The sequence below is a fragment of the Cervus elaphus genome, chromosome 20 (assembly GCF_910594005.1).
Source record: "Cervus elaphus chromosome 20, mCerEla1.1, whole genome shotgun sequence".
Lineage (NCBI taxonomy): Eukaryota > Metazoa > Chordata > Mammalia > Artiodactyla > Cervidae > Cervus > Cervus elaphus.
This window is the reverse complement of record NC_057834.1, coordinates 100,680,833-100,695,372: the sequence shown is the minus strand read 5'-3', so window position 1 is coordinate 100,695,372 and position 14,540 is coordinate 100,680,833. Positions and strand designations below refer to the sequence as shown.

Genomic DNA, 14,540 nt, shown 5'->3' with positions numbered 1-14,540 from the left:
TAATTTGCACTTATGTCTATTATAGATTTTCTCAGAAAACTCTAGAATTTAGCAAATATATCATTAACTTCCCAAGTTTTCCTTGAAGCAGGGTTGGCTTTCTACCTATAAAACTGGGAAAATAGAATTCAGTTTCATGGCAAAATATCTAAATGATGTTTTGAACAATAATCATATGTGGGTTATTCAGTCTCAGTAATTGTGTCATCGTAGTCACTGTTACAAGTCTTCAGTGGCTTCTTTTTTAGCTACAAGATCAAGTACAGTCTGTTTAAGCTGGTTCTCAATGACTTCTCTCTACAATCTGTTATCAACTTATGTCCATTTTTCCTGTCCACGGGCCTTAGTCATGCTGACTCTATTTCTCTCACCTCTATAGACCCCTCTATGTCAGTGAAGAGTTTGCTTTAAGCTCTTTCCCCAAACCTTCTGTGAACCAATGTAGTTCAGAAGAAATTCTGCCCCCTCTAAGTTTTCAGAGCATTTTATTATTTATTGTGAGGAGTGTTCTGAGTTCTAGGGCTGTTTTTTAAGACCACATATATTATTGAGCTCCTCCTGCTAAATGCAAAATACTAAAGTCAAGATTCACAAAATGCTGATATCTTATAGTTTGTCAATTTATTTATGTGCAGATCATTGAGATACATATTCTTACATTCATTAAGATTTTTATTTCAATTCTTGGTATCTTGGTTTCCTCTCCTGTAAAATGAAGTTTAATAGAATTTACCTCATTGAGTTGTTTCAAGGAGTAAAGAAGATGATACTTCAAATAGTAGTATCTCAATAAATTATCATTATATTGCATATTTACATGTTTTACATTGTTTCTTTCAAGTACCCCACAGAATAAGTATTAGCATCTCCATTTATAGAGAAAAAAACCCTAAAACTTATACTGGTTAGGTAGCTTGTTTTAGAGTCTGACTTAGTTTACTAATTTGTCTAATTTTTAAGCCTATTCTATTAGTAATTGTTCTCTCTGGCTTTCCTTTTTTTGACCATGACCCTTGGTGAGAAATATGCTTTACCTTGCAACCTAGTAAATGTATAGATGTAAATAATATGCATTTGCAGTGCCCTCTATCTTCAAGATTTTATTTCATTTTAAAAATACTGGTTACAACCCTCTAACTTCATTCACATGCTAATGAATATGATTTGCAATAACAAAATCACTGCCCTACAGTTTACCAATGAACAAATGAGTGAACAAAATAAGTAATATTGTGGGCAAAACAATGCAAGCAACTAAATTGTAATCTTTCAGTGGAAGAGACAGTGTTTCATCTTCAGACATGGTAGCACTGTAGTTTCACATGTTTACATGCATACATTATCTTTACAGAAACTTCACTTTGCCTGACTCTAACCAGCCCCACACCCATACACTTCTCAGCTATGCCCTTACTATAAGCCACAGAATCGCCTTTCATTAAAACAGTCCTGAGCATTTTTCAATTAGTAAAATATTTATTCCTCTTCTTTCTCTTCCATTATGAATTCTTACAGTGACATTTATTGTAGTGTTAGTGACATTTCAGCCATGTATATTTATTTGTCATTCATTCATTCCTTTGTTCAACAAGCACATAATAAGAATGAGTATTTACATGTAAGTCTAGGATGTTGCTAGGCTCTGGGAAAACAATTTTTAAGATATTGTTCTTACCATCTAGGCAGTGACAGGGAGGTCATAGAGGAATGACTGGTTAAAAGCAGTATAGAATGAACTTGTCTTCTTTTCTCTCTCTAAAATTGTTTATTCATTTAAAATTCAATCATTAATTCATTCCATGCATTTACTCAAGGGATATTTATTGAATAGTTATCCTAATGCCAGTCACTCATCTAGGCCCTGGGGTTAAAATGGTGGGAAAATAAAAACTCTTGGAGTGTAAAGTCTATGGGAAAGATAAGATTAATCAGTTTATAACTGAAATAACTATATGTGTTATATATAATATATATTATGATAGTATTACAAACACTAATAATGATAAACGTGTTGTGAAATAAAGGGACCCAGTGTGCTGAGTGTATTGTGTGCGATGGGGGTGGTGAGTGAGTGAACGTAAGAAAGTGACAGTTGAGCTAAGATCTGGAAGATGAACAGTGATCCAGTAGGATTTGTGGTGGAGGGTGAGAGCCTAGGCAAGTCCACCCATGAAAACAAAGCCCTGTGGTAGGAAGGACCTTTGCACATTCACAAACTGAAAATAGGGAGGTTAAAAGACATAGAGTAAAAAGGAGACTATTTTCTTAAATACCGAGTTTTTTTCCTTCTTTGAATATGAGAGGAGTTTTGTAAAAAAAATCGAAGTACTTACCTAACTAAAAATGTAAACACTTCACCGTGTCAGTATATATAAATTCTGGGAATAACAGTCTGACTGTCTCAGAGAAGCTGAAACACTCAGTCTTCAAAATGGTAAGCTCTGAAATCTCGACGAACCACCAGGAATAATGGCTTCTAAGTGTTTACCAGGGCAGGGAAATGGTCAGCCCACCTCAGCAAAATGTAGTTTGACCCTGCATCAAGTTTTCCCATTTTCCAGAAAATGCTGGACACAAAAGAATGGAGACTGAGTCAGTGACTCTAAGCTACATGCTACCCCGCTGCGTCATGTAGCTCCCTAAGGAGGAGCGTCATGCCACAGCAGATCACCTGGCAGACGTGTGCAATAGACAGAAATACCACCGCATGTCCCCAGGTTCTGGTAAACTGAGAAAGTGTGAAGAATTTCTAAGTAGGATGGGGGAATGATATTATTTTTAAGATGGATTTTTTTTTTTACTTTTGCAAATATTAGACTTTAAAATCTTGTAAGATATTCTTTAAGCATAACTAGCCCTCAAGGTGCTCAGTTTATTACTTGGCTTAACAGGTACTCAGTTAGGAATAGATCAGTTTTTGGAATGTATCAGGAATATTTGAAGAGTAAAGAAGAATGTAATTTCAAAGGTTTTACTGATGATAAAAATCTAATCTGCTAAAAATCAATAACTTTTTAAAATCTCACCTTCTACTTTAATCTCCTAACTAAAAGTACTTTTTTGGGGGCAAATAATACAGTATAATTCACATTATATTTCTAAAGAGGACAACACAATTTACTATCTGCTCCAAACTTTCATATTCATATTATTTTATTTTATTTGGTCATAGACCTAATAGCTTTATATTTTCTGATTACAAAACTGAGGTGCAGAGTGATGCAGTGGCTTGTCTTGATCAGACAGCCTGTAGGTGTAAAACCTTGGTTAAACTCAGGTTTATTGTACTCATTGATACCCTTCCCATCAAGTCCTTATTAACAATGGATTGCTTAATATACTTAATGCCACTAAATTGTGCACTTAAAAATAGTTGAAATAATAAATTTTATGTATATCTTAACACAAAAAAATTGGCAAAGAATCTGAATAGACATTTCTGCAAAGAAGATGTACAAATAGCCAATAAGGAAAAATGAATATATGGTCAATGTGATTAGGAAAAGATTAGGAAAATGTAAACCAAAAACACGAGATAGCACTTTATACTAGCTAGGATTGTTATAATAAAAACCACAGGTAATAAGTTGGTGAGAATGTGGAGAAATTGGAACTTTCCTGTACTGCCAACTTGAACGTTAAAATGGTGCAGCCATTTGCTGTTAATTTTTCTGGCAGATCACCCTTTTATTTCTAAAAATAAGATATTTCTGCCATTATGAGATGTAAGTATTTAGCGATTTCTGGCTGTAATGAGGATTTACTTACTATATACATACTTTTTTGCCCCTTCTTTACCCATGCTATTACCATATCATATTGTTAATCACTTTTTTTTCAGTTCCTTCAGTCATCAGTCTATAATCTCAGAACAGTCTTCTAAAACTCCATTTGTTGTTCCATGAAATACAGACTGTGTCTTAGAACCCCCCCTTTATTAAAATAAAATAAAGACATTAGCACTCTTACCTTTCCCTCCATTTCTCTCCACTTCCCAATCTTGGTCAACTGTAACTTTACATTTTCACTTAAGTCAGGGTAGATAACATGTTCTGTGCTATAATTTGTCTGTGAGTTAATTTTAAAAAGTAAAAACCCAATAAACTGTATTTTAATTGTTATGAGTTCATAAATATTGTTCCTTGCAGAACTAAGTAATATAATGTGATTATATTACCACATTTCGTGGTTCCAATGACACAAAATAGTTAAAAAAGGTATGTTAGAAACACTCCACCCTGTTGACCTGAATTTTGCCAAATTTTAGTTGGCTTCATTTTTCATTTTTATGTTTTGTTTTGTGTTTGTTTTGCTTTTTCTAGAGCTTCTAATTGCTTCTTAATTTTTTTTTTAACCTTCTTTGTGAGGTATGTGTATGTGCATCTTCACTGGAGATCTGTTCCCCAGGCACTCTGTCCAGGAAATCCTCTATCCTCCTACTGTGATCTGGATTAGGCCTTTTCTAACATTACTACAAGCCATCCCTCTGAATTTTCCCTTAACTGGTTTCTAGTAGGGGCTTCCCTGATAGCTCAGTTGGTAAAGAATCCACCTGCAATGCAGGAGACCCTGGTTTCATTCTGGTGTCAGGAAGATCCCTAAAGAAGGGAAAAGTGATTTCTAGTGGAAACTGTTCTCTAGACTTTTTTCTTCCTCTTTTTGATTAACTACTTCCTTACATAACCTGCCAGGAAATACTGTATAAGTTGAAGTCTCTCCAAGCCTGAAATTCTTTTTATTGTGCCTTCCTTTATTGATATTTTGGTGGAATAGCAAGTTCCAGGTTGACAAGCCTTTCCAATAAAACTTTGAGACAATTCCTGCCTTATCCTCTAGCATCTGGTATCACTTCTGAGAAGTCTAGTGCTACTCTGATTTTTACTCCTCACTGGTATCATGCAGTTTTCCTGCTTTTAATATATTATCCCTGTTATTGATGTTCTAAAATTTTAGTGGTAGGTCTAAACGTATTTAGGAAGATTCTTTTTCATTTAGCTTTGTTCTTGTTTGAAGACACTTTTGATTCCAATCTCCTGTCAATTCTAAGAAATGATATTATTTCTTTGATAACTTCCTCTCCTCTTATTTCGTTGGATGTCATTCTAGAATATGTGTTAGGTGGATGTTGGACCCTCTGCAAAGATCTCTACTTCTTATCTCTTCTCTAATATGTCCTGTTTCTTTGTCTTTTTTTTTAATGTTTGAGACCTGCCATACCCTGTTCCTTCAGTGCTTCTATTGAACGTTTGCTCTTTATAGTTGTAAATTTCCAACTATTCATTTTCAGTGTATCCTGTTCTGACTTTATGCATGCAATATTTTCTTACTAGAAATGCCGATTTAGAGGATCATCCCTTGTTTTAAAAATTCTCTTTTCTTTTATTCCTTGAACTCTCTGTGTCTGCTAGGATCATATTCTCCTCCTGTTTATCTTGGCTTTTTAAAAAATCTCACACTTTCCAGACATATGTGGTAACCCTTTGTTTTTCTTTCATGTTTAAGAAAGGGATTGCTGCCCTGAATGGGTTAGAAAGGGCTCTTCTAGATGAGGAAAGACATGCTCATAGACACCAATACTCCTCAACTGCTAGATTCCTCCCCAGATAATTTTTCAACTACTTTTAAGAACAAATCTTCAATTTGAGTTTGGGGAGTATGAAGCCTTTTCCATGTGTAGTAGAGGGAGTAGAAGAGCCCCATTCCATATAAAGAATTTCCTGTTTTCAGACAAAGGTCTCATTTCTTCCTGTGTTTTTACCTGCCTTTTTTCACCCTTCCCCCCATCTCCATTATATCAGGTCAGTCAGTTCAGGCGTTTGCTCGTGTCCAACTCTTCGCAATCCCATGTACTTCAGCACTCAGGGCTTCCCTGTCTGTCACCAACTCCTGGAGCTTGCTCAAACTCATGTCCATTGAGTCAGTGATGCCATCCAACCATCTCATCCTCTGTCACCCCCTTCTCCTCCTGCCTTCAATCCTTCCCAACATCAGGGTCTTTTCCAGTGAGTCAGTTCTTTGCATCAGGTGGCCAAAGTATTGGAGCTTCAGCTTCAACATCAGTCCTTCCAATGAATATTCAGGACTCATTTCCTTTAGGATTGACTGGTTTGATCTCTTTGTAGTCCAAGGAACTCTCAAGAGTCTTCTCCAATACCACAATTCAAAAGTATCAATTCTTCAGCGCTCAGCTTTCTTTATGGTCCAACTCTCACATGCATACATGACTATTGGAAAAACCATAGCTTTGACTAGATGGACCTTTGTTGGCAAAGTAATGTCTTTGCTTTTTAATATGCTGTCTAGGTTAGTCATAGCTTTTCTTCCAAGGAGCAAGCGTCTTTTAATTTCATGGCTGCACTTACCATCTGCAGTGATTTTGGAGCCCAAGAAAATAAAGTCTGTCACTGTTTCCATGGTTTCCCCATCCATTTGCCATGAAGTGATGGGACTGGATACCATGATCTTTGTTTTTTTGAATGTTTCATTTTAAGCCAGCTTTTTCACTCTCCTCTTTCACTTTCATCAAGAGGCTTGTTAGTTCTTCTTTGCTTTCTGCCATAAGGGTGGTGTCATCTGCATATCTGAGGTTATTGATATATGATCTCCACTATATGCAACAGGAAAAAATGTCTTTCTCTTCAGCTAGGGCTTCCCTGGTGGCTCAGCTGGTAAAGAATCCGTCTGCAATGCAGGAGACCTGGGTTCGATCCCTGGATTGGGAAGATCCCCTGGAGAAGGGAAAGGCTAGCTGCTCCAGTATTCTGGCCTGGAAAATTCCATGGACTGTATAGTCCACGAGGCCTCAAAGAGTCGGACAGGACTGAGTGACTTTCACTTTCACTTTCCCCCCATCTCCACTATATGCAACAGGGCAAACTGTCATTCTCTTCAGCTATAGCCCACCTTGGAGGTATTCCAGTCTGCAGCTCATCTCCTTTGGTCTACGCTCCTCCACTTGTTTTCCATCTATTAGAAATTTGAAATCTCATTCCCTCTTAACCTTCTCAGATTATCTGATTTGATTTATTCATACACTTTCATTCTAACAGAGCCTCTATAGAGATAAGAAAGAAACATGCAAGCTCAAACAGCCATCTTGAACCACAATACTTTCCTACACCATTTCTCACAATACTTTAAAAACCAGAATCTTTAACAGCATTGAAATCAATTATACTTCAATAAAATAAATGAAACAAATCAAAATCTTTTTAAAAGTTCTGAAATAGGATAAAAAAATTTTTAAACAATGGTTGAAATTCTTGTTGTAGGAAAATGTATTGCAGTAAGTCAATAGCCTTGTTTTTCTTCTAATTCAAAGCTTTTTTAAACCTCTTTCTTTAGCATTTTGTCTAATCTGTTAGTTTCTTCCTCTAAATCCAAACCATCTACATTTGAGGTGTGTGTGTGTGATCTAACCCTGCTTCTTTGTTGTCTACATTTATGTCTATTTCCATGAAGTGTACTTCCACTTAACAACCTGAATACTTTGGCATGTTTAAACTAAAATCAAATGGATTTTTTTCTTTTGAGTCAAAGACTATCATAGATTCCACCACCTGTTCTAGTTCTCAAAAGAAGCAGCTTAGCAACCCATAAACTCCTAATACCGTTCTCATGGATCTGAGGCAGATTGTCCCTGAAATTGCTAGAACAGCCTTGCAGAAGTGTGAAAGAGCTGATGTAGTTTCCTAAAATATGATTTCTATTTTCTCTATTTTCTTGTCCTTCTTAATATCTATATATGTGCCCTTGGGTCATAATGAACCAGAAGAGATGATAAATTAATCAGCTCAAATCTATCACAGCAAATAGAAAAAGCAAAAGAAAGAACATGTTCTCCTCCCTACTTGTGTTTAAAATATCTTTTCATCTTCCATTGCATTTTAGACATTGTTGGATTAGAAAAACATTCAGAGTCCTCCCTCTAGTTAGCTGTGCAACTTTAAGCCTTGATAGTTTTGTCTATAAAAAAGGGAGAAATGTGGACCAGATGAAAGTTCTTAGAACTTTTTTCTAGATTAAAAAAACCATGATAATTCTATTCTTCTTTACTATTTCAATTCTTCTCTATTTTAATTGAAAAAATTATTTTCAGAAATCTACTACTTTACTCTTTCTTGTTCCAAATTCTCTAATATTTGCTGTAGTTCCTCCACTTGCTTTTAATTTTCCCAGCTCTTTGTTCTTCTTTGCTTTTACTTATTCTATTATTCCTCTATAGATTTTCTTTTCTGGGATTGCTAAGGCTATCCTTAGAATGTGATGTTAAGGCATGCCTTAAGAAAATGATAGAGACCACCTTAGTTCAAAATGTTATCTTTTCGTAAAAACGTGCATTACTGTAGTTTAACACAAGAATTTATGATCCACTACCCATGCCTGACAGAGCATCTTTTTGATTTCTTTTATCTTTTGCTTTCTGAATGGTTTTTTATTTTGCTTCCTTATTTTGTTTTATTTTATCTGAACAGAGAACGGACATTCTTTGAAGTCTAATCATGATCACTACCGATGAACCTAATCTGCCAGCTTCCCAACATTCTATAGAGTATTAGAAGATTTTTACATTTTGAAGAAGGGGAGACAATCTAAAAAAAATTGGTGAAACTATTGAGAACTAAAATATGGTGGATTATGTTTATTTAGAACTTAAAACAGATGGGTAAATTTGGAGTTCAAGACATTGATCTCAGTCCAGTTCAGTTTGGATGTATGATTACTTCTCAGGTCATCTCCAAAGTAGTATTTATGATATCTGGCTTTTGATTTGTCCTTTGGTCATAAAACATTAAAAAATATGACTGTTGCTCTCAGCACATATCTATTAGATATCATCAAATTTATAATAGACAGTGCTGTAACCACAGCTTCTGACACATAACTTGGCAAATACAATGACTCTAAATATAAAATGTAGCAAAAGTTTTTAGTTTACATCTTATGTCCAAAAATTTCCATTTTATATCCTTTTATAGACACTTCAGCCTATAAATTGAACCATTTGGGTATTCTTTATAATGTCTTAGAGCTCTTATATTTATCTAACTCTGATCCATATGGGAATTTTCATCTTAGCCTTGAAAATGACCTAAATGCTAACTTCCATTTCAGTTTAAAGACAGTTTGTTCTGGTCGAAGGCCAGTAGAAGTTACAGTTCATCTTGGGATGACCTGACATATCCAGGTCAGATTGACCAGATAAGAAAACACATCAGCTTCCAATTCGGCATCTTTGTGAAATTCTTGACTAAATTTAATTTATTTACACTGAACCACCCCAAACTTCTAGCAGGCAGGGAAATGGGCAGTGATGCAAAAAGGGAGACTCTCTAAAGCTTTTAGAAATAGCTCAAAGCAAACCCAGGACTTTCCTTCTTGAAAAAAAAGACCACCACTAATGCTAGTGGTGAATTACCTTGTGTGCCTTGCTGCTCACATTCAAAATAAACCAAAGCCTCTGTTTGATTAACCCAAATAATGTTTAAATTTAGGATACATATACATTACTTATATTTAGATTTCATTCACAGTTTTATTTGAATGTTAAAAAACCTAAAAATCAGGAAGAAAGTGTCCTTTCCCCACTTCATTGACTTTTAATAGATGTCATTGGAATGTAAAATTGAAGTGTGAAAATATGAAAGGATATTAATTCCTTCTAGCTGAGTACATATTTAATATGCTCTCAGACTGTTCTAAAATCTTGAAATGTTAGATGCATATGGTAATTGAAATGATTTTTTAGTACACATACTCTTAATAAATGTCTGTGACCCATTGATAAAATATACTTTAATAATATATGGATATGTGTTTGTTGTTGTTGTCTTCCATTATTAGTGAACTCTTTCATCAAATGCATTTGAAGAAGTAAATTGTTTGGTGTAACAGATTAATTACCGATTATGAAGTTTTAGAGGGCATGAAATATGTCAAACATGTCATTTGAAGAACATCTGTGAGTTTGCATGCTATGTGCCATTACTATTTTTGTTTTCAGTGTTAATAGTGTGCAGTTCCTTTATTTGTAGATCTTAATTTCTTGGTTCATTTAAATTTTAAGAAAATCAATACATATATAGTAGTAACCTTAATAAAAAATAAAATGAGCAAAAAAAATTTGAAGGAAATTATATAAATTTAATTATATATTTCTCTCAGAAAGAAAACAGGAAGAGAAATAGCTTTCTCTTTACACATTATGTTCATATAATAACAGAAAACTGTGTATTAATACAGTATTTGTTTTTATGTAGTATTTTAGTCTCTGTATAAATCTATTCCATTATATTTGGTATATTTATTCCTTTATGGTTATAATCACCCATATATTTCATTGAGTTCAACATTATGTTAAATGAATTGTATTTTTATATGGAATATATTTGCCATTATGAATGTTGATTATATTGTTATTTCAAGCAATATATCTGAATTCATTCTACTAGTTTAAGAATTATAAAATTCAAAATTTTAATTATATGTATAGCATAAAATTGAACACATTTTCTGTAGTACTTCATTTAGCTGTGTTAATTTTTCAATCTGCTGTGTCTACAGTTTTATTTTGCATTTATTTTTTTCAATATGTTTACATTGTATGAGTTGAGCTTTTTTGCACATAGATGCTTGCTTGTAGCTGCTTAGCAGGGTTTGTTGTTGTAATGTAACCACTGTTCTTATAAAAATATGATGTGCATTTGTTTTGTATCTTTGTCTTCATTCCACATGTCCTTTAGTTTGTATTTTTATGTGAAGTTATTTATAAGGAATGGTTATTTAAAAGTCTGTGATCATCTCTTTCACCTTAATTGTTTTTAGCAAATAGGTATTCTTAGTTTTTATTTTCTGATAGTCATAAATAGATTTTTAGTATGATGTAAGGTAGATAAGATCACATACAGTCTCCTTCATATCATATATTATGTCATGGAGTAGTTATTTTAGCTATCTGTAGCCAAGTTGTATTGCTCCTTTGATTTTTAAAAAAAATTTATTTATTCATTTTTGTCTATGCTGTGTCTTGATTGTTGTGTGGGCTTTTCTCTAGTTGTGGTGAGCAGGGGTTGTGCTAGGATTTCTCTTTACCGTGGCTTCTCTTGTTGCAGAGCATGGGCTGTAGGGTGAGCGGGCTTCAGTAGTTGCAATAGTTGTGGCTCCCGGGGTCTAGAGCTCAGGCTCAATAGTTGTGGCCCATGGGCTTAGCCGCTCCATGGCACGTGGGATCTCTCTGGATCAGGGATGGAACCTGTGTCTCCTGAATTGGCACGTGGATTCTTTACCACTGAACCACTAAGGAAGCCCCACTCATTTGATTTTGTATCAATTTATCTTTTAAACTTGATGTAAGAGATTTCAGTTTGTGGAAGTGTAATTTGCTATACAAAATTAGAAATTCTTCTAGAGATAACACTTTCTAATTTCAGTGTCCTCAGTCACATCTGACTCTTTGAAACCTCATGGACTATAGCCCATGTCCTATCAGGCTCCTATGTCCATGGCATTTTCCAGGCATGAATACTAGATCCCCTTCTCCAGGGGATCTTCCTGACCCAGGAATCAAATCCACATCTATTGTGTCTCCTGCACTGACAGGCAGATTCTTTACCACCAGCACCACCTGTGAAGCCTTTGAGAGCTATGCACTTTCAGATACTATTTAATGTATTCCTTGTACAAAGCTATGAGATAAATATTGAACACAATTTTACAGATGAGGAAATTGAAAGGCAGAGAGGTTAATGTACTTGTCCATGATCACAGAAATGGAAAGACTCAAATTTAAGTCTTTCTCATCCCTCTTTTAAACAGTATCTTATACTACCTGTCCCTTATGATTTTTGATCTATTTATTTCAGTCCAAAAATCAGTTAGTTTGTGGTTTATGATTTAACCACAATTAGTATGTGGTTTATATGGTTATGATTAGTTTGTGATTTATGTCCTTTCATATAAACTTTCACACTTCCATTTCTTTTGTGATATCATAGTGAAGCGAAACAAAAATCAATACAATTGAGGATTAAAATGTGTCTTTTCTTTTAGCCAGAAACATTTGAGCATCTTTTTATCAAGCACACAGAATCAGCGACCTTTGGTCCTCTTCTTTTGGAGCCTGAAACCATTTCAGAAGATATCAGTGTTGATACATCATGGAAAAATAAAGATGAGATGGTGCCAACAACTACAGATGCTCTACTTTTGACGACTCCAGATCTTGAGAAGGGTTCCATTTGTATTAGTGACCAATGCAGCAGTGCTCAATTCTCTGAGGCTGAGAGCACAGACATAACCTGTGAGGATGAAAGCAGGAGACAGCCCTCTGTTAAGTATGCCACCCTGCTCAGCAACTCTAAGTCAGGTGAAACTGAGGAGGAGCAAGAGCTTATAAATAGCTCAGTTAGCAAATGCTTCTTGAGCAACAGTTCTCCACCAAAGGATTCTTCTTCTAAGAGATCATGGGAAATAGAAACCCAGGCATTTTTTATATTGTCAGATCAGCATCCCAATATAATTTCACCACACCTTCCATTCTCAGAAGGCCTGGATGAACTTTTGAAACTTGAGGGAAATTTCCCTGAGGAAAATAATAATGAAAGGCCTGTCTATTATTTAGGAGTCACTTCAATGAAAAAGAGAGAGAGTGATGTGTTTTTGACCAATGAGTCAAGAGTGTTGTCCCCATTCCCAGCCCACTGTTTATTCACTGACATCAGGATCCTCCAGGACAGTTGCTCACACCTTGTAGAAAATAACTTCAACTTAGGAACTTCTGGTCAGAAGACTTTTGTATCTTACATGCCTCAATTTCAGACTTGTTCCACTCAGACTCAGAAAATAATGGAAAACAAGATGTGTGACTTAACTGTCTAATTTCATTCCAGAAACATCTAAGATTTATGATGTAATTGAGTCATGTGAAGGTTAATACATTTCACCATTGCTTAGTAGAGTAAAAAAGAAAACAGAGTCAAATTTGAAAATGATTGTTCCAGAACTAATGGTAGCTTACTCACTCAAGTAATACAGAGAGAGAGTGTGAGAAAGCCTTCAAGAGCCTAACGATGTAGACTGACTCTTCTAATGATTTTGGTAATCAGCTAGTGTGACGGTCTCTAGTGACTTTTGTCTAGCTAGCCATAAACCCAACAGTACTATTTTTGGGGACATCAAACCCATGTAGAAGGAGCTAATCATCTGAATTACATTCACATCTGAAAGACTTGACACTAACACTTGTGGAAATGTAAAAAAAGCGTGTGGTTATTTTACCTTGAGTTGTCTTTATTGTGTGCTCAATTACACACACACACACACACACGCAATCATACCCAATAGGCATCCTTGTGCATTTTAAAAGTACATGATGTGTTTGTATTTTGTGATATTAGACTGTGTGATTTGAAAGTGTTTTTATTTAACAGACTTACCTTGAGCACTTACTCTGTGATCCACACTCTGCTAAATGTTGCAGATAAATACAGGATATTGCCCTGGGCTAGGGGATATACTTGTGAAGATACACAGGAAATCAGTCTTTATGTACCAAAATTAAGATCTGTACCATAGAATGAGACTACCTATTAGAATGATGATACCCACAAGTATTTTGATAGCAACACGTATTTATGAAAATATACTGTCTGCCTTAACTTTTCTTTGGCTGCCCTGATAGGTCAGTTGGTAAAGAATCTGCCTGCAAAGCAGGAGACCCCAGTTTGATTCCTGGGTTGGAAAGATCCACTAAGAAGGGATAGGCTACCCACTCCAGTATTTTTGGGCTTCCCTTGTGGCTCAGCTGGTAAAGAATCTGCCTGCAATGCGGGACACCTGGGTTTGATACGTGGGTTGGGAAGATCCCCTGGAGAAGGGAAAGGCTACCCACTCCAGTATTCTGGCCTGGAGAATTCATGGACTGTATAATCCATGGGGTCGCAAAGAGTTGGACATGACTGAGTGACTTTCACTTTACTAACTCTTCTTTATAAAGATGTTGACATGCTCACCTTCTGATACAGTTAGATAGTTAAATATTACTGTATGTGACTCTGGAGTCCTTGTCTTCCTCATTCCCACTTGCATATACACTATTTTTTTCTCATTTACTGAGCATTCTCCCTACATATAAACCAACCACTATGCTAATAATACTTTCCTTGCTGCTGTGCTGTGCTTAGTCACTTAGTCGTGTCCTACTCCTTGTGATCCCATGGACTGCATCGTACCAGGCTCTTCCGTCCAAGGGCATTCCTGAGGCAAAAATACTGGAGTGGGTTGCCATACTTTCCACCAGGGGATCTTCGCAATCCAGAGGTCAAACAAAGGTCTCCCACATTGCAGGCGGATTCTTTACCAGCTGAGCTAACAGGGAAGCCCCAATACTTTTTCCTTACTTTAGGTAAACTAATTATCGAAATAATTGTATGAAACATATTCTACTATTGCATTCCTTTTAAAGATTAGAAGATTAAGTAATCTTCCCCAAGATCACAGAGTTAGTGGAATTCAGTTATAAACCCAGAACTTTTTAAGCTAGT

The 14,540-nt window shown here is 35.5% G+C and overlaps 1 protein-coding gene across 4 annotated transcripts in view; it reads left to right on the top strand.

Annotated features, from left to right (window-relative positions):
* Positions 1-11,007, top strand: part of LEPR (leptin receptor) — a 91,481-nt gene extending 80,474 nt beyond the window's left edge. For all 4 annotated transcript variants that reach the window (XM_043876763.1, XM_043876765.1, XM_043876766.1 and 1 more), the window contains one exon: positions 8,475-11,007. In XM_043876763.1, coding sequence (XP_043732698.1) covers positions 8,475-8,492 — 18 coding nt within the window. In that variant the 3' untranslated portion in view covers positions 8,493-11,007. The remainder of the gene's footprint in view (positions 1-8,474) is intronic.
* Positions 11,008-14,540: the final 3,533 nt, after the last annotated feature.